The 25,628-nt window shown below is 37.9% G+C and overlaps 1 protein-coding gene across 11 annotated transcripts in view; it reads right to left on the minus strand.

Moving 5' to 3' along the window:
- The window catches only part of katnal1 (katanin p60 subunit A-like 1), a 122,774-nt gene that overhangs the window by 61,182 nt on the left and 35,964 nt on the right, over window positions 1-25,628 (minus strand). For 6 of the 11 annotated variants that reach the window (XM_069891550.1, XM_069891552.1, XM_069891551.1 and 3 more), the window contains exons 5-11: window positions 24,729-24,856; window positions 24,539-24,644; window positions 22,196-22,354; window positions 20,715-20,841; window positions 18,704-18,838; window positions 18,295-18,421; window positions 2,628-4,859 (exon numbers count right to left, since the gene is read on the minus strand). In XM_069891550.1, the coding sequence (XP_069747651.1) occupies window positions 4,661-4,859; window positions 18,295-18,421; window positions 18,704-18,838; window positions 20,715-20,841; window positions 22,196-22,354; window positions 24,539-24,644; window positions 24,729-24,856 (981 nt within the window). In that variant the 3' untranslated portion in view covers window positions 2,628-4,660. Of the gene's footprint in view, window positions 1-78; window positions 195-2,627; window positions 4,860-6,795; window positions 6,848-18,294; window positions 18,422-18,703; window positions 18,839-20,714; window positions 20,842-22,195; window positions 22,355-24,538; window positions 24,645-24,728; window positions 24,857-25,628 lie in introns of those variants that run through there. The other 5 variants (XR_011342272.1, XR_011342270.1, XR_011342271.1 and 2 more) reach the window with 3 other exon arrangements.

Genomic DNA, 25,628 nt, shown 5'->3' on the forward strand with positions numbered 1-25,628 from the left:
AAAATTAGTTCATGATATTATTAATTCAAACATTTTCACGAAACACTAAGGTGAAGGAAAGAATTAATATTTACTCACATTTGGAACAACAATTGACAGTTGAATGTAAAGTATTAGAAAAACTTGCTTGCACCAGAATGTTTACCAATGATACAAGAAGCCATGGAGCTCAAAGTGTGGAAGAAACCTGTAAACTGCAGTAAGAGAAAACATTGGTCAAGCATGTAGGAACCTGGCAAATGGAATTCAAGCCACCAAAATCTTAGATTATGGTTTCAAAGTAGGTAAAATGGGAATAAGAATTTAACAGTAGGATATTACGAAGTTTGGAGAACACTACAGTACGTCATCAGAACCATGAAAATAGTAGGCAGGAAGATGGTTAAAAAGGGGCATACAAGAACATTTCTTCATTGATAAGGTACAAGTGCAGAAATACTGTGTTGATATATACTGGTTAGGTCAGATTAAAGTACTGGATCATATTATTGAAAGGGTATAATAACACAAGACGGCAATCAGAGGTTCACAAGGACATCGCCAGGGTTGGAAAAGTAACGAGGAAAGATCTCTGATGAAAAGTTCATTGACCTGAATAAATACTCTGATCTGCTAAATATTACAGCTTTTTTTGTTTAATAATTAAAATAAATTAAATCTGTGGAAAAAAATTGTAGAATTCTCCGCCCAGGAAAGCAGAATATATTTAAAATGCAGATATATTTTTGCAATATAGGGGAATTAAGGTTTATGGGGGGAAAGGCAGGTCAGAGTCCACAGCCTTGTTAAATGGCTGAGCAGACTTGATGGGCTGAATGGCCTACTCCTACTTCTATTTCATAGGTTCTTCAATTAAACTCCATGGTAAGCAGAAGGTCTTTTCTCCAAAGCAAAGGATTCTAATGGGGAGATTTAAATTGAAGTGCAAATAAAACGTCATTCAGATAGAATGATTAAGAGGAAACCATTTCACTTTAAAAAGGAGCTATAAACTTAAGGTAATAGGTACAAATGAGAATGTTAAAAAAGTCACTCAGAGGGTAGTGGCTTGAAGTTCAATACCTAAAAAGGTTGTAAACTTAGGAACTCTAATCACAACTGAACAAGCACCATACCAGCAAGACTTCAGACTGTTACCTTGAAAGTTAAATTCTAGTGTTAATATTTCTTTTGAACCAGCAATTACACAATGTGCTAAATAACTATAAACTGAATAAAATCAAGAGATTGCAATATTTAACACCATCACAAGTTCAACATTTACTATGAGATGGACTTAAAGCAGGCTATTACTTTTCACAAAGAATTACATTTATGTAATAGCTTTTTCAACCTTAGAAGATTGCAAAGCACTCTTCTGCCAAAGTAATACTTTTGAAGGAACTACAATAATATAGGAATTATTGCAGTAAAATTGCACATAACAAACTCCCTCAAAGAGCAGTGTAGTAAAGACTAAATAATCTGTTTTGAAAGATAGATGTTGGTCAAGATACCAGAATAACAGCCCCATCTCCTCTTCTTTGAAATAGAGCAAATAGGTTCACTCAGTGATCAGGTGGTATTTTGCTTTAATTTCTCATTGAAAAGATGCTAATAATCCACTATTTTACCAAAAGAAATTTGAAATGATCAGATGTCAAGAAACCTATTAACCGTGGGGTGGCATGGTTAGCATAGCAGCTAGCATAACGCTTTTACAGCACAGGCAACTTGGGTTCGAATCTGGCACTGTTTGTAAGAGGTTTGTACGTTCTCCCCGTGTCTGCGTGGGTTTCCTCCAAGTGCTTGATTTTCTGCCTACCCTTCAAAATGTACAGGGGTTGTGGGTTCATTGGGTGTAATTAGGTGGCAAGGGTTTGTGGGCCGGAAGGGCCTGTTACCATCCTGCATGTTTAAATTTTAAAAATAATTTAATTTAAATTTCACTTTTAAAACTGCCTTATGGATCAGAATAGTATTGTGCTGTTGTATATTAACATATACATCATCCATTTTCTTTAACTTTTTGCTCTTTGCTGAAACTGCAAGAAAATTCATACAAAATTAGTTCATAATCAATAAATTAGTTACACCATTAATTACTCGTGAAAGTGGTTTCTATGCAGTTCAGAAATTACAATAAACTGATGATGTGCGATTACTAAAAGATGTGTTTCACTGACAAATCATATACAAGGATCTGCTTGCAGGATTTGTTATGGCAACAGAGTTTTCTGTCTAGATGTGGGCTTAATTTTCCTCCAGATGCAAAAAGAGGAATACCTATCCCTTAGGTTTCACAGGTATAAGTTTGGGGAATGTCAGAGTATTCATGTCACAAAAACTACTTTCCAGAAATGCTTATACAAAATAGATAATAGATGATCAGCTACACATTAAATATATCACTTGATAATCAATTTGCTAGTGGAAGAAAAAAAATTAATGTATTCCGATTGAGTACTAGCTCTGTGTACTAAAAATGATGCTGATAATTGGCAGCTGTTATCCACAGTTGAACCTATTATCTTTAGAACTCGAAATAGTACAAATGTAATGAGTCTGAAAAGATTTACTCCCTTATGCAATATCACGGACTGGCACAATGAGATGGAACTTTACTGATACAATTCAATAACTATAGCTAAAAATTTCATGGTGAACTTTATTCTCATCATCTTATCTAACAAAAGCATTTGAAGTGATCAATTAACAGATTATCATGCACTTACACGTTGACAGAAATTATTTGGAACTAACATGGGATATTTCATTTGTCCTTATGATCATTATAATGAAAACAAAGTGGTTATTTATCATAATCTGCCTGTGGATCTTGGTGACCACAAATTGGTTATTTTATTTGCTTGTGTGCCAATACTAAATGCTATGTTAATCACTTTGAGTTAACCAGAGGATAATGTAAATTATTTCTTTCTTAAAGTGTTAGCTAAGTAGGTTCATCTCAAAATTATACCAAAATCCATAAATTCAAAATTATGCTTACTTTGATTATACCAGAGAATTCACTAAAGCTCTAATTACTTCGATCTGATAATAACAAAAAATACAAGCTAAATAAAATGCACAAATAGTTTGAGTGGTCACTAACCTAATAGTACATGGTTTTACAAAGGCAATATAAAATTATGTAAAACATTAGCAACCCTGTTTCTCTAAAGTTTTTGTTACAAAAGTGCAAGTACTAAAGCAATGCTCAAAACTAAATATTAATACTGAATTATTGATGCTTACATCACTATTCAACTTAAACAAGCTTAGCCAAATTCATTGCTTTGTTTCAGCACTGAGTGAATTTACCAACTGGAATATTTGAGAATGCCTCAAGATATGCCTGCTCCATTGTTCTTTATTATAGTAAAGGCAATGGAAACAAAATTTCTTCCAAGCCTCTGACATTTTTGTGCACTGCTTAGTGTATTCAACTCCAAGGTTACTTTTAATTATTTAGATATACTAATCAGCTCAGTAAGTACAAGGCTATTCATATCTGCACCTCTATTGAGCCAAATGACCATGCTTAGAAGTACCAGTTAGTAAAAAGTGGATAGCATGGTGATTTTTCTTATAAATTGGGCTTGGTTACTCATAATTTAATATGCAATGTGTTAACCATTTACTTTGTAATTCTGGTCTATACAAATCAAACAATAAAATTAGATATTCTCAAAGATTCAATACAATTGCATTGAAGCATTGTTATATATGCCTTCTATCCCTTTTATACCTTTGGTTGGAGAATGGCCAATTTTTTTTGTAAACCTGGTTAGGAAGCAAATTGTAAACACAAAATTAGGGTCAAAGACAAGAGTAATCACCTGCAACAGTTGTGTAACATTGAGCAGAGCTAAAATGCCAGGAGGAAAAATTAAACTGATGTTTTGCAAATACAATCATTATGTTTGATTTGGACCACATAAGACAGCATGGTCAATCTCATCTGAAGACAAACATAGGAATGAATTAAATAATTTCAGTTATTTCCAAAAGTATATTAAAAAAAACAAATCAAAATATATTATTACCTGTGGAACTGCATTTCAAATTAAAAACACGTTGTGCTAAGTGGTGTAAAAATTCCAATGTATACACATCTGAAAATTATATCCAGGCTGAGGTGCTGTCAAGATACTTATTAAAAAAAATAAATGCACTCCTTAAACATTCTGTTCATGGGCAGATGTAACCCCATAATTATAACAGCATGGTTCCTAATAAAGTAAAAAGGTTGTGTGGTTTCCTGCATTTTAATGTTTAAACCATGCAACTGGTATTGCAGCTAAAGCTGTTATCAATGGCATACATTTCAAATGCCCAACAAAGGAAAACAAAGGATAAATTAGGACAGAGGGAGAAGTGTTTTCAATATGTAGCATAGTTTTATGTTGGAGTGCAATTCTCCAATATGAATAAAAGGAGCAAAAAATGAGTTATTTTTTTTAAACTAATTGGTCAACACATTAAATAACAATACCCATCAGTTAGTTGAATTATTGGTATAATAAAGTGCTTTAAATTTGTTTGTATCAAGTCGCAACGTATTAATATGTTGTCTTTTTATGAACCAAAATATGCACACTTAATCCTTATTGCCCTATAACTTTACGCAGTATATATTTCACTCAATGTTATCTTTTTTTTAGTGCATTGCCAAGAATTACACTGAGCCAAACTCAGCCATCCATGTTGCATATTTTTCAAGATCTGAAGCAGAAACAGATTTGGAGATTTTCTTTAAAGATAGTTCAAAGTCATCCATGGTTACAGGCATTTGCAACTCTTCTTTGGATAAAGCTTTGATTTCTTCTGGGGTTAAGCCTTGAATTCGACGACGCATTGCCATCATGGAAGCATCTCTAAAAGTATTAAAACAAAATTTAAATTTTTGAAGCCCTAGTTTTCTTCTAATCATCAGATTCCTTGACCATCTCCATCACCCAGAACATACTTACATATTTATCTTGCCAAGATCAGTCTATTCTGTCAAAATTTTTTTTGTATCATCATACTCGATGAAGAGTCCAGAATATTTTCCATTTTTAACAATTAAATAAATCATTTAATAATTAATTATTCAAATTATCATTGTTAATGTTATTAAATGTGTCAATTAACGCAATGGCAAATTAATATATTAATTTTTAGGTCACGTTCTTCATGCAAAAACATGGCTAAGAAAATTCAAACTGCTCAAAACAAAGAGTCACATACATTACCTTCCAAAAAACCACAACTCAACCCAAGTTGCCCCCTTTCCAATCCCTGCTGTCTTGTCAAACTATCAATCACAAAGGTTTGAAGGCAGTTACATATTACATCTTCATTGGACCTCTGACATTCAGGACTGAAAGTAAAGGATACTAGGTTCCTCACTCAAGTTCTTGTTGAGCAGCAGAACAACATCAGAGAGAGAAAAAACTGCTCCCTATTTAAATGTTTGAGTTGCCATCTACTTTCCGGTACCTATTTGCAGCACCATGGTTAGCAGCATTTACCCATATACCAGGATTGAGAGAAATAGGCTTCAAGATCCAGACCTGAGAATGACCAAATCCTTCCCAGTTGTCCTTGTCCTTGCTCCTCTTCCCTTGTAATATCTCATGCAGAAACTGAACTTGGTGTTCGAACTTGGCAACAGATGTAACTAGGCCATTTGATAATGGGACACGAGGTCATCAATGGTGAAACATATAAAATTAGGTGACTAGTGTTAGAGAAATGCAGAAATGCGATTGTTGTGTGACTGGAAGAGCTAACAAAAATAGAGAAAACCAAAACAAAAGAAAGGCAGCGCTGCTGCAAACCTGGGAGAGCAGACACAACAGTGCTCCGAAGGTTTTAACTGCTTGGTTCCAATGCTGCCAACTCTGTGCATGCCTAAAGTGGTGTGGGGGGCATGGCCATGCAAAAGACTTAGTCACATTTTGATTGAGCTCTCTGTGAAGATAATCAAAAAGATGGTGAAAATCTTAAAATCAAGAATTTATTCACCAAAAAATTGATAAAGCAAGTACCAAGAGACCAAAGCAGCAAAACAAAAAAGCAAAGGAAGTTTCTACTCAGCCAGGAACATCGAGCGAAAGCCCAAAAGGGAGTGGCATAAGAGTGGCCTTGGGACCAGCGGCCCCCAGCAGACCTGGGGAGTCAGGACAAGAACTAATTATCCTTGAGAAAATGAATAATTTGAGTAACCATTTTGCAGGCGGTTAAACTGTAATGAGAGATGTGTCTGAGAGGATGACTGAAATTAAAGAAATCATTGAAGATTTAACTGAAAGAATAACCCAAGTAGAAATAGACTTCATAAATACAGAAGATAAGCTAAAAGCAGTGGAAAAAGATGCCAAGAAATGGGAGGCGGACAGAGAAGGTCTGCTGGACAAGATCGACCACATGGAGAATTTCAGCAGACGAAGTAATGTTCAAATTATTGGACTGAAAGAAGGGATCAAGGGGAGAGATCAGGTGAACTTCTTTGAAACATGGATCCCTCCCCAAGTGCTGGGAGAAGACAAATTTAGAGAAAAACTACATATTGAAAGGGCTCACCACACTCTCGAAAGCAGCAACCACGACCGTTCCTGGTAAGACTTTTGAGTTATATATGAATATAAATACTCTAAGCAAAATAATGGCCTGCCCAAGATTGACCATGAAAAAGTGCTTTTTTTTTCTCCAAGATTTTAGTACTACTTTGATTAAGCAAAGGAAGGAGTTTGACAATGTAAAAAGACAATTGCATTCTAAAAATTTGAAATAATTGATGATATACCCCATATCTCTGAGGGTTGAAACAGTGGAAGGTAATCAGCGATTTTTCAAGGCGAAGAATGAGGTGGAAGACCTGTGAGGATTATGAAAAGACTAAGGTTACCAAAGAAAAATACTGTGAGGAACATTTATAATGGAACTAAGTAAAAGTTGTTTTTTTTTTTAAACTGACTTGTATTTATTGTTGAAATGGTAATTTTATTGAAAGATTCTCAGAGAACTCAGGAGAGAGTGAAAACTTGGGAAAAGTAATAACAGGGTGGAGAATACGGTCTAAGAATTAGAATTGCGCCAGGAGAAGTGATCTATAAAAGATGGTACTAAAGGGAGGGCTTCTCCTTCCTCGAAGGCTTTTTTCACGGGCTTTCAGGGTTTCCGGTTTACATCAGGGCAGGGACATCGCATGTGTTTTTTAAAGCAGAAAAGATAAATATTATTTAAACAATTGAAACAGTTTTATTGTTAAACAATATTCATTTAAATATTGGTATGGATAGAATATTAAAATTTATTAGTCTTAATGTTAATGTGATAAATGGGCCAGATAAAAAGAAGGAGTTGAGTTTTCGTTACAATGAGGTAAAAGGTACTTTTTTGCATTCAGTTTGGTTTGGTGATAAGGTTAAGGGTTTTTGGATGAGATTGAGAAATTGTTTGTAAGACATCCTGAAAATACAATTTAATTTCGATCCAAAGATTTTTCTTATTGGGGAATTTACTGAAATGGTTTTGGTTAATAAATTAGATAAATTCCAAATAGCATTTTTACGATTAGCATTGGCAGTAGCGAGGAAATATATAGCGGTTTCATGGAAAGATCAGATGGAACTTAATTTACAAAGATGGCATTCCGAAATGAGGTCCTTTTTAACATTGGAGAAAATAACATAATATACGGGATAAATATTATGTATTTAGGAAGATTTGGAGCCCATATTTGGATTGTTTTAAATTGAAAATTTGAGAATGGCAAATGGGTGCAGCTTCACCTCCACATTGTAAGTGATGGAATTATTTGTTATTCTCCTTACTTTCTTCCTTTTATTTAAGGGGAAGTAGATTTTAGGATTAGTGGGGGGGAGTGGTAGGATTAGAAATTCTTGTAGGTTTTTTTTTTCTATGCTACCATGTAGTATTTTTGGATAGTTGTTAACGTTTTAATTTTGTAACTGTGGTTATAATTTTATCTTCTAATATCTTCTTTATCTTATAATATTTTTAAAAAAACACATCTTACCAAATTGGAACATTCTAAATTAAAAAAGGATGGATGGGACAAGTAATATCATCATCATTTGGCTTAAAAGCAAGAGGAGTAGCAATTTTAATTAATAAAAATATACCAATAATAATAGAAGAGACACTGACTGACCAAATCTGAAGGTTTGGAATGGCACATTGTAAAATTTATGCAGGATCATGGATGTTTATGAATATTTATGCACCAAATTATGACGATGAAGCCCTCTATTTAGATCCAATGTTGGATAAATCAGCGAGATTTAACAAAGGCAACAAGGGTAACAAGGTCAAAAGCTGCAAAAATGACACTCATTTATGAAGGATTTAAATTTGATTGATATATGGAGGCAACTTAACTCTTTAGGGATTATTCATTCTACTGAAGGGTATATGGATCATATGCAAGAGGTCATTTATTTTTAATGTCTGCCCAGTTAAAAAATAGTGGTAAAAACTGAATATTTGGTGAAGACTTTTATCAAATTATTTGCCATTAACTTTAACTATTTTGAGGAACTTTGGGGGACATCCGATGCGCTCTAGTATTTGCCAAAGCCCTTTCCTGCTCACGGTGTCGAAGGCTTTGGTGAGGTCAACAAAGGTGATGTAGAGTCCTTTGTTTTGTTCTCTGCACTTTTCTTGGAGCTGTCTGAGGGCAAAGACCATGTCAGTAGTTCCTCTGTTTGCGCGAAAGCCGCACTGTGATTCTGGGAGAATATTCTCGGCGACACTAGGTATTATTCTATTTAGTAGAATCCTAGCGAAGATTTTGCCTGCAATGGAGAGCAACGTGATTCCCCTGTAGTTTGAGCAGTCTGATTTCTCGCCTTTGTTTTTGTACAGGGTGATGATGGTGGCATCACGAAGATCCTGAGGCAGTTTACCTTGGTCCCAACAAAGCTTGAAAAACTCATGCAGTTTGGCATGCAGAGTTTTGCCGCCAGCCTTCCAGACTTCTGGGGGGATTCCATCCATACCTGCTGCTTTGCCACTTTTCAGTTGTTCGATTGCCTTAAATGTCTCATCCAGGGTGGGAACCTCATCCAGCTCTAGCCTTAGGGGCTGTTGAGGGAGCTGGAGCAGGGCGGAATCTTGGACTGAGCGGTTAGCACTGAAAAGAGATTGGAAGTGTTCTGACCATCGGTTGAGGATGGAGATCTTGTCGCTGAGGAGGACTTTGCCGTCTGAGCTGCGCAGCGGGCTTTGGACTTGGGGTGAGGGGCCGTACACAGCCTTTAGAGCCTCGTAGAAACCCCTGAAGTCGCCAATGTCCGCGCTGAGCTGGGTTCGTTTGGCGAGGCTAGTCCACCACTCATTTTGGATCTCCCGGAGTTTGCGCTGAAGATGGCTGCATGCGCAACGGATTAGTGGAATCCAAAGTTCCTCAACATGATTATCCAACTGCACGAAAACCAACAAGGTCGGGTCAGATACAGCAATGAGCTCTCTGAACCCTTCTCCATTAACAATGGCGTGAAGCAAGGCTGTGTTCTGGCACCAACCCTCTTTACAATCTTCTTCAGCATGATGCTGAACCAAGCCATGAAAGACCCCAACAATGAAGACGCTGTTTACATCCGGTACCGCACGGATGGCAGTCTCTTCAATCTGAGGCGCCTGCAAGCTCACACCAAGACACAAGAGAAACTTGTCCGTGAACTACTCTTTGCAGACGATGCCGCTTTAGTTGACCATTCAGAGCCAGCTCTTCAGCGCTTGACGTCCTGCTTTGCGGAAACTGCCAAAATGTTTGGCCTGGAAGTCAGCCTGAAGAAAACTGAGGTCCACCATCAGCCAGCTCCCCACCATGATTACCAGCCCCCCCACATCTCCATCGGGCACACAAAACTCAAAACGGTCAACCAGTTTACCTATCTCGGCTGCACCATTTCATCAGATGCAAGGATCGACAATGAGATAGACAACAGACTCGCCAAGGCAAATAGCGCCTTTGGAAGACTACACAAAAGAGTCTGGAAAAACAACCAACTGAAAAACCTCACAAAGATAAGCGTATACAGAGCCGTTGTCATACCCACACTCCTGTTCGGCTCCGAATCATGGGTCCTCTACCGGCACCACCTAGAACGCTTCCACCAGCGTTGTCTCCGCTCCATCCTCAACATCCATTGGAGCGCTTACATCCCTAACGTCGAAGTACTCGAGATGGCAGAGGTCGACAGCATCGAGTCCACGCTGCTGAAGATCCAGCTGCGCTGGATGGGTCACGTCTCCAGAATGGAGGACCATCGCCTTCCCAAGATCCTGTTATATGGCGAGCTCTCCACTGGCCACCGTGACAGAGGTGCACCAAAGAAAAGGTACAAGGACTGCCTAAAGAAATCTCTTGGTGCCTGCCACATTGACCACCGCCAGTGGGCTGATAACGCCTCAAACCGTGCATCTTGGCGCCTCACAGTTTGGCGGGCAGCAACCTCCTTTGAAGAAGACCGCAGAGCCCACCTCACTGACAAAAGGCAAAGGAGGAAAAACCCAACACCCAACCCCAACCAACCAATTTTCCCCTGCAACCGCTGCAATCGTGTCTGCCTGTCCCGCATCGGACTTGTCAGCCACAAACGAGCCTGCAGCTGACGTGGACTTTTTTACCCCCTCCATAAATCTTCGTCCGCGAAGCCAAGCCAAAGAAGAACTTTAACTATTGCAAGAATGGAAAAACAAGAAAGTGTGTAGATGGTGACTCAATGCCACACTGTTGAAAAGGAAAGATTTTTGTGAGTTTATTAAGAGAAAGAACTATTTTGTGAAACTAATCTTTCTTCTACTGATAATTACTTTTTAATGTGGGATACACTTAAAGTTTACCTAAGAGGACAAATTATTTCTAATACAAAAAAATCTTGAGAGGATATGCTATAGAGTTGGATGGTTTAGAGAAAAATATAACTGGAAAAAGAATATCAAAGAATGGGGTTACAAGAAAAATATAGACTATTAGAGAATTTTTTAAAACTGAGATATAGCACATTACAAACATATAGAATGGAAAAAAACATTAAAAACTAAAGAAAAATATTATGAATTATGAGAATGGGCTCACAAAGTTCTATCTTGACAGGTAAAGGGAGAAGAGTCATCTAGGATGATAAATGCAATAAAAACAGACTAATATTATAACATATATTAAAAAAGAAATAAATAAATAATATTTTCAACAATGCTATACAAAATTATCTAAATCAGAATTATTAGGAGATGAAAATGGGATGAACAATTTTTTTTAGCAAATATTGAACTTCCAAAATTAGAAGTGTGACAGATTATGTTGTATTTTATATTGTATATAGATATGTTTTAAAGGAGATAAATTATAACAGGTTTTTTTTGTAGGTCACATACAAACACTTCAAAACAGATCTCATTTAAAATACTGGAGCTCTGTTAAAGCCAGACTAGCTGGTTCTGAGAGCCTTTACAAAAGCTTTGGGGAGTGCCCAAGAGACTTCACAAATGGATTGTTGTTTTGAAAAGCAAAAGATGAAATAACTCAGAGGATGAGGTCTGGATCCGCAGGCTGGCTGTGTGCAGTTTGCTGTTCTGAGGGTCATATGGTTTGGCAAGCCATTGTGGTCCATTCAAGAGGAGATGTCAGGCTGCCTAATGTTTCACTTGAAATAAGAGAAACAAAAAGGAACTCTGTCGTGACCTAAAAAAAGAGGTTATCATCTGGAAAACACTGATGGGGCAAGTTTCTTCGGCAAGACACTGACGTGGCTGATTGAAAGGGATCAGTTTGTATCCAACGAGCAAAAAATCTCTCTCTGAAAACCAACAAGAACTTTCCTGAGTGGTAACCATTTACCTTTCAATCACCAAAGCCTGGTGAACTTCATAAATGTTAAATACTGTGCACAGTATAACAATTGCCTGCAACCAGTAAACTTGGAGGAATGAGAAGTGAGCTTGGACTGTGAATCAAATAAATTTTCTAAAACTACATACATATTACATACACGTGCGCTTAGAATTAGAAGTTAGATTCAGTTAAGTTAATAGTAATAAGACAAAGTTTAATCCTGTTTTCATGTTTAAAGAAAATTAAAAGCAACTTTTGTTTAAGTAACCATTTGTCTTGGTGAATTTCTGTAGCTGCTGGATTTTGGGGTCCTCTGGACTCATACCAGAAGATAGAGAATGGGCTGATTTAGATGACCCTTTCACAAGAAAAGAAATTGAGAAAGCTTTGGGTACTTTACTAATAAGTCTCCAGGGGAGGATAGATTTCCTCCCAAGTTCTATAGACAATGTAAAGATTTGCTGATGCCTCTTCTGATGGATGTATTGGACCGGGCAGTGGGGACCCAGACTCTCCCAAAATCCTACTCAACTGCTATAATTACAGAGCTACTGAAGAAAGGTAGAGACCCATTAAAAACTTCATCATATATCATTTCACTTCATCTATATCATTTCTGAGTGTTGATTATAAGATATTGGCAGAGATTATAAGGAGAGATCCGGATATTAAGGGCTTCAAGGTTGGACAGAAAGAACATAAAATTATCTTATTTGCTGATTATATGTTACTACATATGTCTGACTCAGCTGAGTCCTTGATAAAATTACAATCAACATTAGAAAAATATGGTTATAAAATAAATATGGATAAGAGTGAGATAATGCCATTAACGAATTTTGATTATGAAAGATATCAAAAAGGTAGAATTAAATGGAAAACAGATATTTAAGAAGAATGACATAATAATTTACAGAACTTAAATAAATTTATTTATGATCCTCTTTTAGAAAAAAATAAAGATTTACTTTAGTAGGAAGAGAAAATTGTATTAAAATGAATGTGATGCCAAGATTACAGTATCTTTTCCCCATCACTGCATATTGCACTACCTAAAATCTCTAAATTATTAATTATATACGGCAATTCCTATGGATTAATAAAGTGATGAGAATTTCATTGGAAAAGCTAACATGGGGTTATAAACTGGGAGGATTTAGGCTTCTAGATTTTAAGAAGTATTATTTATCAGCACAAGCTAGATTTTTATCATGCTTCTTTGAAGAAGACTGTCCTCCTTGGATCAGAATGGGATTGTATTCAATAAAAGTGGACCCAGTGAAGGACTTGATTTATAAGTGGAATATTAAGTTAATAACAAAAAAGACAGTAACTCTATATTAATACACATGATTAGAATATGGCAAGAAATAAATGAGTGCATTGGAAAAAAGCAAATATAACACAGAACACCATTATGAAAAAATGTATTGCTCCCTATGGATCTGGGTAACAAAATAGTGAATTGATGGTATGATAAAGGAAAAAGATATATTGATGACTTAAGTGGAGGGATCTCTTATGTCTGTTGAACAATTAAGAAATAAATACAGAGAAACTAATGGTACTTTCTTTTGTTTCCCCCAGCTAAGATCGTCCCTAAGAGAAAGATGGGGGCCAAATTTGGCCTCACTTGAAATTAGTGAAATGAAAGGAACAATTTGGCTGGGGGAAATACACCTAAATTTATAACTAAGATGTACTAAGATCTTCAGAATGAAAGTGTAAAACCAGGTTTACAGAGATCGAGAGAGAGATGGGAGTTGGATCTAGGTATTGTAATAATGGAAAGATGTTGGGCTGATTGGTGTTTGGATAGTAATGACATCAGTTATAAATGCAAGTTATAGATTAGTTCAATATAATTTCCTACACCAATTATTTCTTACACCACAGAAGTTGCATCGATCAAAATCTGAAATATAGAAATGTGTTTTTGATGTGGGACAGAAATAGGAACGTTTTTACATGCTACGAGGTCGTTTTGAAGGTGAGACCTTTTTGGTAGGATAGTACCGAAATATTTACAAGGATAACAGGGGTGGCCTTTATGAGCGACCAGGAACTTTATCTTTTGGGTAACTTTAGTGAAAAACAAACTAAATAAATGCCCAATTTCATTTCTTAAAATAGCCTTAGCATTGGCTAAGAAATGTATTGCAATCACTTGGAAAGCCAACTCCCCCAACATATAGCATGATGGACTGCAGAAGTGAAAAGTTGCATACCTATGGAAAAAATTACATACAACTTGCAGAACAAATATGGCATATTTGTTAAGGTATGGCAGCCATATTTAGATCATATAGGGGCCTAATTATAACTACAATAATAAAAAGAGCAATAATAGATGCTGCTGTAGTATAAATATATGCAACTTCCCCAAATAGAATTTTTCATACTTAATATAAAATTGGGGGTGCAGGGGGATTTGTTTGGTTTGTTTTTTGTTAGAGAAAAAAAATCACACATTGATATTAGAGAGTTTACAATGTATATTTATCAAAAAAAAAATTTAAAAAAAGGAGCCAATGGTGCAGCGACCTCGAGGAGCTACTCTGTGAACAATGGACTGGTGCAGGGCACCAGAAACGGGGAGAACGCCCCTTTCTGCAGGAGAAGCAGAGAAGACAACCCTATAGGATAGGATGGTCACCACAGCAACAGGCCAGCAAGGGGCTCAGCAGCTGAGGGACCCACACAGGCTGCAGATAGTTTGCAACTTGCAGTCAAGGGACCTGCATGGGCTATGTGGTGCTAGACAGGTATCAGAGGATTTGAGAAGGTGCTGAGGGCAAGAAGGGGTCTTGGGAACAGATGAGGTCTTCCACTCCAGAGCTTCTAAAATGTGTGCCTTCTTCCACAAACGTGGCTTTCTCTCCACCTCTGTCAACTTAGCCCTCACCCACATCTCCTCCATTTCCCGCTCATCTGCCCTGACTCTCTCTGCCCCCAGATGCAACAAACATAGAATCCTCCTCATCTTCACCTACCACCCCCATCAGCCTCCATATCCAACTCATCATCTGCTGGAACTTTCTGCACTTACTCCAGGATCCTACCACCAGACACATTTTTCCCTCTCCTCCCCTCGGCCTTCCACAATTTCCTCATGCACTCATCACTCCCCACCCACTGCACCCCCGGCACCTTCCCCTGTTCCCTCAGGAGTTGCAATATTTGCATCCACACCTCCTCCCTTACCATGGTCCGGGGCCCCAAACAGAATTTTCACGTGAAGCAACACTTCATTTCTACATCCAGAGGACTTATTTACTGCATCTGATGCACCCTTTGTGGCATTCTTTACATCGGAGAGAGTGGTGGCAAACTGGGAGATCGCTTCGCTCAGCATCTCCACTCTGTTTGCAACCACAGCAACCTCCCAGTTGCCAACCATTTCAATTCCGGGTCACACTCCCATCTGTCCGTGGCCTTATGTACTGTCCCACCCTGACCACCTGCAGATTAGAGGAGAAACACCTTATTTTCTGTCTGGGCACCCTCTAGCCACATGACTTTATGGCTTTCCATTGCACCTGCTTACCTTTCCTTTCTCCTCCCCTCCCTTTTCCTGTCCTTCCAGTTCTTTCACCCACATAGCCCTACTCCCCCTCATTGTTGCTGGCCCCTCATAGAAACATAGAAAATAGGTGTAGGAGTAGGCCATTTTGGCCTTCAAGCCTACACTGCCATTCATTATGATCATGGCTAATCAGTACCCGGTTCCTGCCTTCTCTCCATACCCACTAATCTCCTTGGCCACAAGGGCCAAATCTAACCTATACTTAAACATTGACAGGGAACCAGCCTCAACTACTTCTTGTGGCAAAGAATTCCACACATTCTCTGAGAGAAGGAATTTTTCCTCATCTCAGTCATAAATAAATTCCCCCTTATCCTTGCTTCTGGTTTTTTCCAGCATTGGAAACAACCTTCCTGCGTCTAGTCTGTCTAAACCCTTAAGAATTTTATGTTTCTATAAGATCCACCCTCAATCTTCTAAATTCCAGAGAATACAAGTCTAGTCTATCCAACCTTTCTTTATATGCGAGTCCCTCCATCCCCGGTATCAGCCTAGTGAATCTTCTCTGCAGCCCCTCCATGGCGAGGATATCCTTCCTCAGGTAAGGAGACCAGAACTGCATGCAGTACTCCAGGTGTGGTCTCACCAATGCCCTGTACAGCTGCAGCAGGATTTCCCTACTCCTGTACTCAAATCCTCTCGCTATGAACGCCAAAATACCATTCGCCCTCCTCAACGTCTGCTGCACCTGCATGCCCACTTTCAACGACTGATGCACAGCAACACCCAAGTCTCACTGCATCTCCCCTTTTCCTAAACAGATACCATTTAAATAATAATCCTCTTTCCTGTTCTTACCTCCAAAGTGGATAACCTCACATTTATCCACATTAAACTGCATCTGCCACATCCTGGCCTACTCGCCTAACTTGTCCAAATCACCCTGCACTCTCCTAGCATCCTCCACACAGCTAACCCTGCCACCCAACTTCATATTGTCTACAAATTTTGAGATACTGCTATCTATTTCCACATCTAAGTCGTTGATATATATCGTAAACAACTGCGGCCCCAGCACTGAGCCCTGTGATACCCCACTAGTCACTGGCTGCCATTCTGAAAAGAACCCATTTATTCCTACTCTTTGCTTCCTGTCCCTCAACTAATTCTCTATCCACCTTAATACCATACCTCCTATACCGTGCTCCTTAAGTTTATATGCTAGTCTTCTGTGCGGAACCTCAAACGCTTTACTAAAGTCCAGATGTACCACATCCACTGATTCTCCCCTATCCACTTTACTGGTTACATCCTCAAAAAACTATTAGATTCGTCAGACATGATTTTCTCTTCACAAAACCATGCTGATTCTGTGCGATGACACCACTACTTTCCAAATGTACTGCAATTGCATCTTTAATAACCGATTCTAGCACCTTCCCTACTACCAATGTCAGGCTAACTGGTCTGTAGTTTCCTGATTTCTCTCTCCCCCCCCCTTCTTAAAAAGTGGGGTTACGTTAGCCACCCTCCAATCCTCAGGAACTAATCCAGTATCCAAAGAGATTTGAAGCATCATCATCAATGCATCCACTATTTCCTGGGCTACTTCCTTCAGCACTCTCAGATGCAGACTATCTAGCCCCGGGAATTTATCCGTCTTTAATCTCTGCAATTTAACTAATACAACTTCTTGACTTACAATTATTTCCTTTAGACCCTCCATCACAATAGATCCCCGATCCTCAATAATTTGCTGTAGATTAGTTATGTCTTCCTTGGTGAAGACAGAACTAAAATAGTCATTCAAACAGTCTGCCATACCCTTGTTCCCCATGATCAACTCACCCGTTTCTGTCCACAATGGACCCACATTTATCTTAACTAACCTCTTTCTCTTAATGTATCTATAAAAGCTTTTACAGTAATTTTTTTTATGTTCCCTGCCAGCTTCCTCTCATAATCCCTTTTACCTTACCTAATTAATCCTTTTATCCTCCTCTGCAGAACTCTGAATTTCTCCCAATCATCAGGGATATTATTCTTTTTGGCTAATTTGTAAGCTCCTTCTTTGGATTTGACACTCTCTTGGATCTCTCTTGTTAGCTATGGATGTGCTACCCTCCTCGATTTATTCTTCGTACAAACTGGGATGTACATTTTCTGCACTTGCTCCAAGCTATCCTTAAATGATTGCCATTGCATTACTACCGTTAGTCCTTTAAGTACCATTTGCCAATCTATTTTAGCCAATTCACATCTCAGACCATCAAGGTTACCCCTCTTCAAGTTCAAAACCTTTGTATCCATATCAATTCTGTCACATTCCATCCCAATGAAGAATTCCACCCTATTGTGGTCACTCTTGTCCAAGGGGTTCCTCACAAGATTGCTAATTAACCTTTCTCCATTACACAATACCCAGTCTAGAATGGCTCATTCCGTCATTGGTTCCTCAACGTGCTGATTTAGAAAACAATCCTGCATACATTCTAAGAAATCCTCTTCAACCTTACCGTTACCAATTTGGTTCACCCAATCTACATGTAGATTAAAGTCATCCATTACAACTGCCATCCCTTTGTTGCGCGCATTACCAATTTCCTTCATGACTCCTTCACTAACCTCATTGCTACTGTTAGGCGACCTGTACACTACTCCCACTAGCATCTTTCTCCACCCATCATCTCTTGCCTTGCCACCCACCCTCCCCCCCCTTGCTCTTTTGATCAGACGCTTGCTAGCATTTTCTCATACCTTGATGAAGGCCTCAAGCCTGAAACATCGGTTATGTATCTTTGCTTTTACTACATAAAGGACACTGTTTGACTTGCTGAACTTCTCCAACATTTTGTGTTTTTACTTGCTATATTTCTCAAGTTATCAAGCTACTCTTAGCACGTGTAGCTTTATATTCATTTGACCGTATCCTTACCTGCATACATTGTTGATGTCTGCACCAGAATATCCTTCCATCTTCTCAGCAATTAATGTTACATCAACACCTAAAGCAACATCTACCCCTCGTAGATTTATTTTCAGCAGTTCTGCTCTTCCACTTGCTATTAAGAAAAGTATTTAACTTTAAAGACAGCAACAAATACAAAGGAAATCCAAAATGTAATGAAAGCAAGAACTATTTAATTGCTCAGTAAATGCTGACTTGAACTATGCAAAACTTTATCATTAATGCACTAAATCAGAAATTTGATTCTTAAATTAAAGTAATTCACTCAAAAGAAACAATGGCTTCATATCCCTTGTAACTTAAAGTAATAATGAGTACAATTCAATAACAACAATACTTTTCAAGCAAGCACTTTGAAGTATTAAAGGAACTTAACCTGATGGTAAGGAAATGTACACTCTTTTTTCTAGTCTCCTCCTTAAGGCTTCATCTATATCCCATGGAAAATTTGTGGCAGCCAAAACCATTACCATTCTTGATGGATCTTCATTTTCTGAAGTTCCTCCTACACCTGAAATAATAAAGTAATGTTAAACATCTTAAACATAAGTGTGAATTAATAAGTTTCAACATCTTACTACTGATAAAATAAACCAAACCTCAATTTGTTTTTTTTTTCTTATCAGATTGCTCAAAAATTTTTGATTTTCATTTGGCATCAGCAATGCAAGTCAGGTTTATTTGATTAACATTAGGTCTATCTTATCACTAGCTTTTCCACACAATCATGCTTGCCAACCTTTTCAGTTAATCACTAATCTGTTGTTACCCTTGACGGAAGTAAATTCAAATATTGGTTTGTCATTGGACAATCATACTATAACCATTTCACACATTAAACAAATAGATTATTGATATCCAATACAAATTGCTTTTCCCTCAGCCTTCAAAGCTCCCAAAGTTATTTGCAGTACACCAAAGTGCTGGAAAACACAGAAGGCCATGCTGCTTCCGTCACAATCGCTCCACAGCAAATGCAATATCGCTGGCTCTCCACTCAGCTCTGGGACTTCTTGAAAACAGCAACTCATACATACGGCTGCTCTTCATCGACTACACCTCAGCCTTCAATAGCATTATTACCTCAGTGCTAGTCAAAAAGCTACAAACTCTGTAAATGGATCCTTGACTTTCTCATCAGAAGACCACAGTCAGTTTGAATTAGAAGCAATGTCTCCACTCAATGATTATCAACACAGGTGCACCCCAAAGATGCAGATTTAGCCCACTGCTCTACTTGTTATACTCCCTCAACTGTGTGGCCAGGTACAATTCCAATGTAATCTACAAGTTTTCACATGACACCACTGTTGTTGGCAGATCACAAACGGCAATGAGGAAGCGTACAGGAGGGAGATAGATCAGCTCTTTTGAGTGATGTTGCAACAACAACCTTGCAAAACCAAGGAGATGATCATGGACTTCAGGAGGGAGTCAGGGGACATGACCCAGTCCTCATCAAGGGATCAGTAGTGGAGAGGGTCAAGAACTTAAAATTCATGGGTGTCAACATCTCTGAGGATCTATGCTAGAGCCTTCATGTAGATGAGAAGAAGACACACCAAAGGCTATACTTTGCGAGGTGCTTGAGGAGATTTGGTATGTCACCAAAGATTCTCAAAAACTTCTACAGGTGTCATGTGAGGAGCATTCTGGCTGTTTGAATCACTATCTGCTATGGAGGCACCAAATCTCAGGACAAGAAAATACTCCAGAGGATTGTTAATTCAGCCTGCGACATTATAGGCACCAGACTCCACTCCATCAAGGACATCCACATGAGGTGGTGTTTTAAAAAAGCAGCCTCTATCCTCAAAGACCCCCACCACCCAGGCCATGCCCTCTTCACTATGCTACTATCGAGAAAAAGGTACAGGAGCCTAAAGACGAGCCCTCAGTGGCACAAAGTCAACTTCTTCACCGCTGCCATCAGATTCCTGAATAATCAATGAACAAAAGGCCTTACTTCTTGTGCACTATTATTTTTTTTTTTATATATTATTCTTGTAAGATGGTTCATAATATGAATGTTTGCATTACGATGCTGCCGCAAAACACCGAATTTCATGACTTGTTCTTGACAATAAATTTTGATTCCAAACTAATTTATCTTTCAGAAGACAAATCCATAGTTTTTAGTAAATACAAATGCATAAATTAGTTCATTTTTAAAAATCACAGAAAAGGCTTTTGGAAGCACACAAAGCTATTTCTTGAAACATAACAATTATAATTATTTTTATTGTGTTAGAGATGTATAATTTAATTTCAGAAAATGATGTTTACATTAAGCAAACATCAAACTGAGATAATATTTGTGTCCAGAATACATAAAAGCAAATATTTCAAAATAATTAACAAATGTAATTTGAAGACAGGTAACACACCATCCATCTGAATGAGTAGTTCTGATTTAACTCTGCGGCTGGCTTCATGCTCATCAGACGTGCCTCGACGACTACAGATGGAATCAATTTCATCTATAAAAATAGTTGTTGGAGCATAATATCGAGCCTAAAAAAAAGATAATAAATGCAGTCTCTCATAAACAAATAAATTTTCAAGGCATTCAAACCTTTTTACCCCAAGATAATTGTGTATAAACAAGAGCAATTTATACTAAGTTAATAACAATCAATGATCCTTAAGTGCAATCATTTTACTGATTAAGAGTTTTAACATAAGTTTGGAAACTTTTGGTATGCAGGAGAGGGTGTAGAATAAAGATGGTCAAGACTATTTAAGGAATGGAAATTTGCATTTTTTGAAAAATAGATACTGAGAAAAATTTGGAGAAAGGTCTTAGAAACACAATTTAAATTGTCACACGAAAGAAAGGTTTGCCTTTATATGTTTCTTGTCTCAAGATATATCCAAAAAACTTTTCATTATGAATTTCAAAATAGCTAAATAAATAAATAGATCAGAGTATAGAATACATGAGTTGGGATGTTATGTTGAAATTGTATAAGGCATTGGTGCCTTTTAATCAAGCCAGCAGAAGTGACAGTACATTGAAGAGAGAATACAATGATGGATGGAAACTTACAGGAGGTTGCAAATATTCCTTGGAATAAAGGCAATGGTAAAAAAAATTAAATGATTTAAACAAACCTGATATCTACTGGCAACAATGCTCAATTTTCTCAAAGATCGCAACTGCAATGGGAGCAGGTGATGTATTTCATATGAACAGTTGTATAAAAGTACAAAGTATACATTGTTATTTACTGGAATATAGGAAGGGGAAACTCCTTCTTGAGGACAGTGGATGGATGTGAACTCCTTCTGAGATCCATTTTCCAACCCCCACACCCATTCCCACCATTACCTTCTCTCTTCTAATCATTTGCATTTCCTCTGCTCTTGCATGCTGCAGCCCAAGTTGAATGCCTATCAATGCACTCATATCAGACAGGAACTAGTTGTGAACAAAGCCTGAAAACCAAGTCCTCTTACTCTAACCTTTGCTGACTTTGTCAGCCTTAAAGTTTAAAATCACCAAACTCTTGATGAAATACAATATCAATTAAAATTCAAATCATCAACTAACTTGCAAGCAGTGAAGGATCATTTTAAATACTGACAGAGGGAAACTTTATTGATGTTATTCTGCTGTGCAAAAATAAAAGGTCCCACACCTAAATATGGAGCTTCAATGTGGAATCAGTAATGTCAAATAATAATTGAATTGTGGATACATATGGATTATCATAATCTAGTTATTCTCTGCCAGCATTTCAAACACATGCATTAACCCCTTCAGGAATTTGATTCACAACAAATGCACACTAGAACACTGTTATTTAGCACCCATTGTGATCTGGATACAGAAAAACTTATGCACATAGAAAATCATTTTATTTACCATTTCAAACAATAAACGAACCAATTTTTCAGATTCTCCTCGGTACTTGGAAGTTAATGTGGACGAGGACACATTAAAAAAAGTTGTACCACATTCTGTAGCCACAGCTTTAGCTAGCATGGTTTTACCTGTTCCTGGTGGTCCAACCATTAAGACTCCCTGCAAGCAATAACATAGAAACAATTTCAAGACACACTAATCAAATTTATGTTTAAATTCAATTGTTCATTTTTCAACTATTTAGATTATGCCATTTTCTTTGGCTCATTGTCCACTTTCTTTTTAGCTCCCATGTCAAGATGAGGATGGCAAATGTAGATACCATGTTCAAGAAAGGTAATAGGGAGAATCCTAGAAATAATAGACCAGTGAGTCTTATGTCAGTAGTAGGCAATCTATTGGAGAGGATTCTTCAGGACAAGATATATGAGCATTTGCAAAAACACTATCTTATTTGGGAGAGTCAGAAGGGCTTTGAGAGGGGTGGGTCATGCCTTAGTGTCTAATTAAGGAAAGAAATTGATGAAGGTAGGGAGGTAGATATGATGTAGTCAGTGCTTGGCAATTTTCTCCATGAATCTCAAAAATCATGAGACATGGGATCCATAGAAACTTGGCTACGTAGATTTGGAAGTGGCTTTCCAACAGAAGGCAAGGGTGGGGTAGTAAATGAAGTGCATTCTACCCCAGATGAAAAGAAGGGGTGGGTCAGCAAGTTTGCAGATATGTTGTGCATAATCATGAGAATTAAGCAGAGCAATATACAAGGTGTTGGAGGACCTCAGTGAGTCAAACAGCATCAGTGGGAGAAAATTAATAGTTGACATTTCAGGGCAACACCCTTCAAGACTAGGGATATGGTGAAGAGAAACTAATGTAAAGAGGACTGAGTGGGAACAGTAGGACAGGGGTCCATGTGGAAGAACCAGGTAGTGGTGAAGCCTGATGGGATGGAAGCAGTAAATTGGCAGTTGTCAAAGGGAGAGAGAGGCAAAAAATAAAAGGAGGGGATGGGGTGGGGAGAGTCAGATAGAGGAAGAAGAGTCATTCATGGTGGAGTGGGTGATTAGAAGACAAAGGATGCCTGTGCTGGAATCGATCAAGAAAAGGTGAAAACAGTGGTACAAAGGGAAACCACATGGAACTAAAGATGATGGTGATGGGGTGGTGAGAGGGAACTTGGGGGGGGGGGTGGGGGAAGAAGAAGAGTGGAATACAGTGGGGAAATGGGAAATTGATCCAATGAAGAGGGGGATAAGATCAAGCATGGGGATAGATATGTGTGGAAAAGGGATTTAAAAAAACAGGAAAGAGAAGAGGAAAGGGGGGAAGAGTAGGTGAATAGTAAAACAAAATCTGCAGACACCGTAGTTGAAGTTAAAACATAATGCTGAAGAAACTCAGCAGGTCAAACAGTGTACTTTATATAGTAAAGATACATAACCAACACTTCGGGCTTGAGCCCTTCAACAAGGTATAGAAAAATGTCAGCAGGTGTCCAAACAAAAAGATGGGGGGGGGTGGGGGAAGCATGGTACCAAAGGCAGGAGGTAATAAGTAGAGAAGGGAGGGACTGCACAGTAGCAAGCAGGGGAGGAGGGATGGCTTGTTGAATAGAGAGGAAAGGGGCTGGAGAGCTAAGGGAAAGAAGACAAGGGGGAGGGCAGGGAGTAGGTTAGCAGAAACCAGAGAAGAGTAAAAAGGTATGAAAGAAGGGTGAGGGGACTCTACTGAAATTTAAAAATTCTGTTCATAACATTGAGTTGTAGACTGCCCAGGCAGTATGGTCTTTTGATGCTCGTGAGATAGTTTATGATTAGGTTTAGATTTATGTTTATATTAGCACAGGAAGTTAAATACAAAATAGACCAATATTACTCTGAAGTAGTGTAGTCAGTTAGATTTGGCACAATGATTTTAAATAATATCTCATTTTACTTTGAGAAGTTAAGTTTGTGTAACTTTCTTGCATATTTTGTACATTAAATGCCTATAGAGGACATAGTAAACCTTGGGAAAACTAAAACATAATAACAGAGGCAGTATATTTTAAAAGTACTATTTTATGGGGTTGCAAGAGAAAATCTTTGAACATTACATGCCATGATCTACAAGATATCCAAAACTTGGTTTGAACGTGGAGGTACCAAGAAAAATAAATTATTCTAACTTTATTAGTCTTTAGTTAGATTGTAGCCAATTTTTCCATTTACAGTTCTAGGCACTACACTTCAGGAAGGATATCAAGGGGGTTTACAAGAATCAAATACAAAAATCAAAGAGTTTAGTTACAAATTTTGAGAACTATTTTCCTTCTGCTCCCATGACAAAATTTATTCCTACCTTCCATGGTCGCCTTATTCCTTTGAAAAAGTCAGGCATCCACATTGGTAACACAACAGCTTCTCTCAAAAGCCTTTTAGCATCTTCTAAATCAGCTATATCATCCCTGAGTTGAAAATGAAGATTGTTAATGTTTCACCTATGACCAAAGCCCAAGCATTGTCAAAACAGTATAAAAATGTTTTGATACCAATGGACATTGGGATTCCTGGATATTATATCTCTCTCCAAAACATCAATTAATTCCTTATCATAACCAGTTCCATCAAATTTTTTCCCATCTGCATCTCCTGCTGCTTCCTGGGGATTTCTTTTGCCCTGTAATCAAATAAACATGATCATTAATACTTTATTTTTTCCTTTGACCTGCAAGTAGATAATACAACTAGAATATTTTACATCACATTAATAGACACATCGTCTCATCTTTCCCCCACCTACTTATGCTTTTCAACATGTTACAAATTTAATTACATGAAATAGGAAAGAATCAGAATAGCCTGGCAAATCAGAACTGGGAATCATGAGGCAGAGTGGATATTAGCAGTAGAAAGAGGAATTTTAACCACCACAATTAGCAACATATAGTTGTCCAGTTTCTCATTCCAATCAAGCGTGGGGTTCAATCCTGCTTCAATATAGAGGGCAAAAGTATATGCCAGGCACACCCAAAAGAAGCTAGCAACCTTGGGCAGTTCAAACACAGCATTGCAGATGTATTAAACAGCAAAAACCAGCATCCATTAAACAATACCAAGTGATCCCATAATTAATAAGATTAAAGCTCTGCAATCTTGCTCCTTCTTGGAAGTGAACAGTAATGGCCATGTAACTATCCAACAGAAAAAGGTTCAAAGGCTAACCCCATCCTCATTGTTGGCAGGACCCATAAACCAAAGGCTAAGGATAAAACTGAAGCATTTATGATCATAAAGGCAGTGGGTCCATAGTACTGAAGACTTCCATTCTGGAAAAAGCTATGCCTCTAGTCTTTAGTAAAGTTACAAATCTACCCAGCATTATGGATAATTGGGCAACTGTGTCTTCTTGTGATAAAGCAGGACAAATCTAATCCAGCTGATTGTCACCG

This window comes from Narcine bancroftii, chromosome 7 (genome assembly GCF_036971445.1).
Source record: "Narcine bancroftii isolate sNarBan1 chromosome 7, sNarBan1.hap1, whole genome shotgun sequence".
NCBI classification, from domain to species: Eukaryota; Metazoa; Chordata; class Chondrichthyes; order Torpediniformes; family Narcinidae; genus Narcine; species Narcine bancroftii.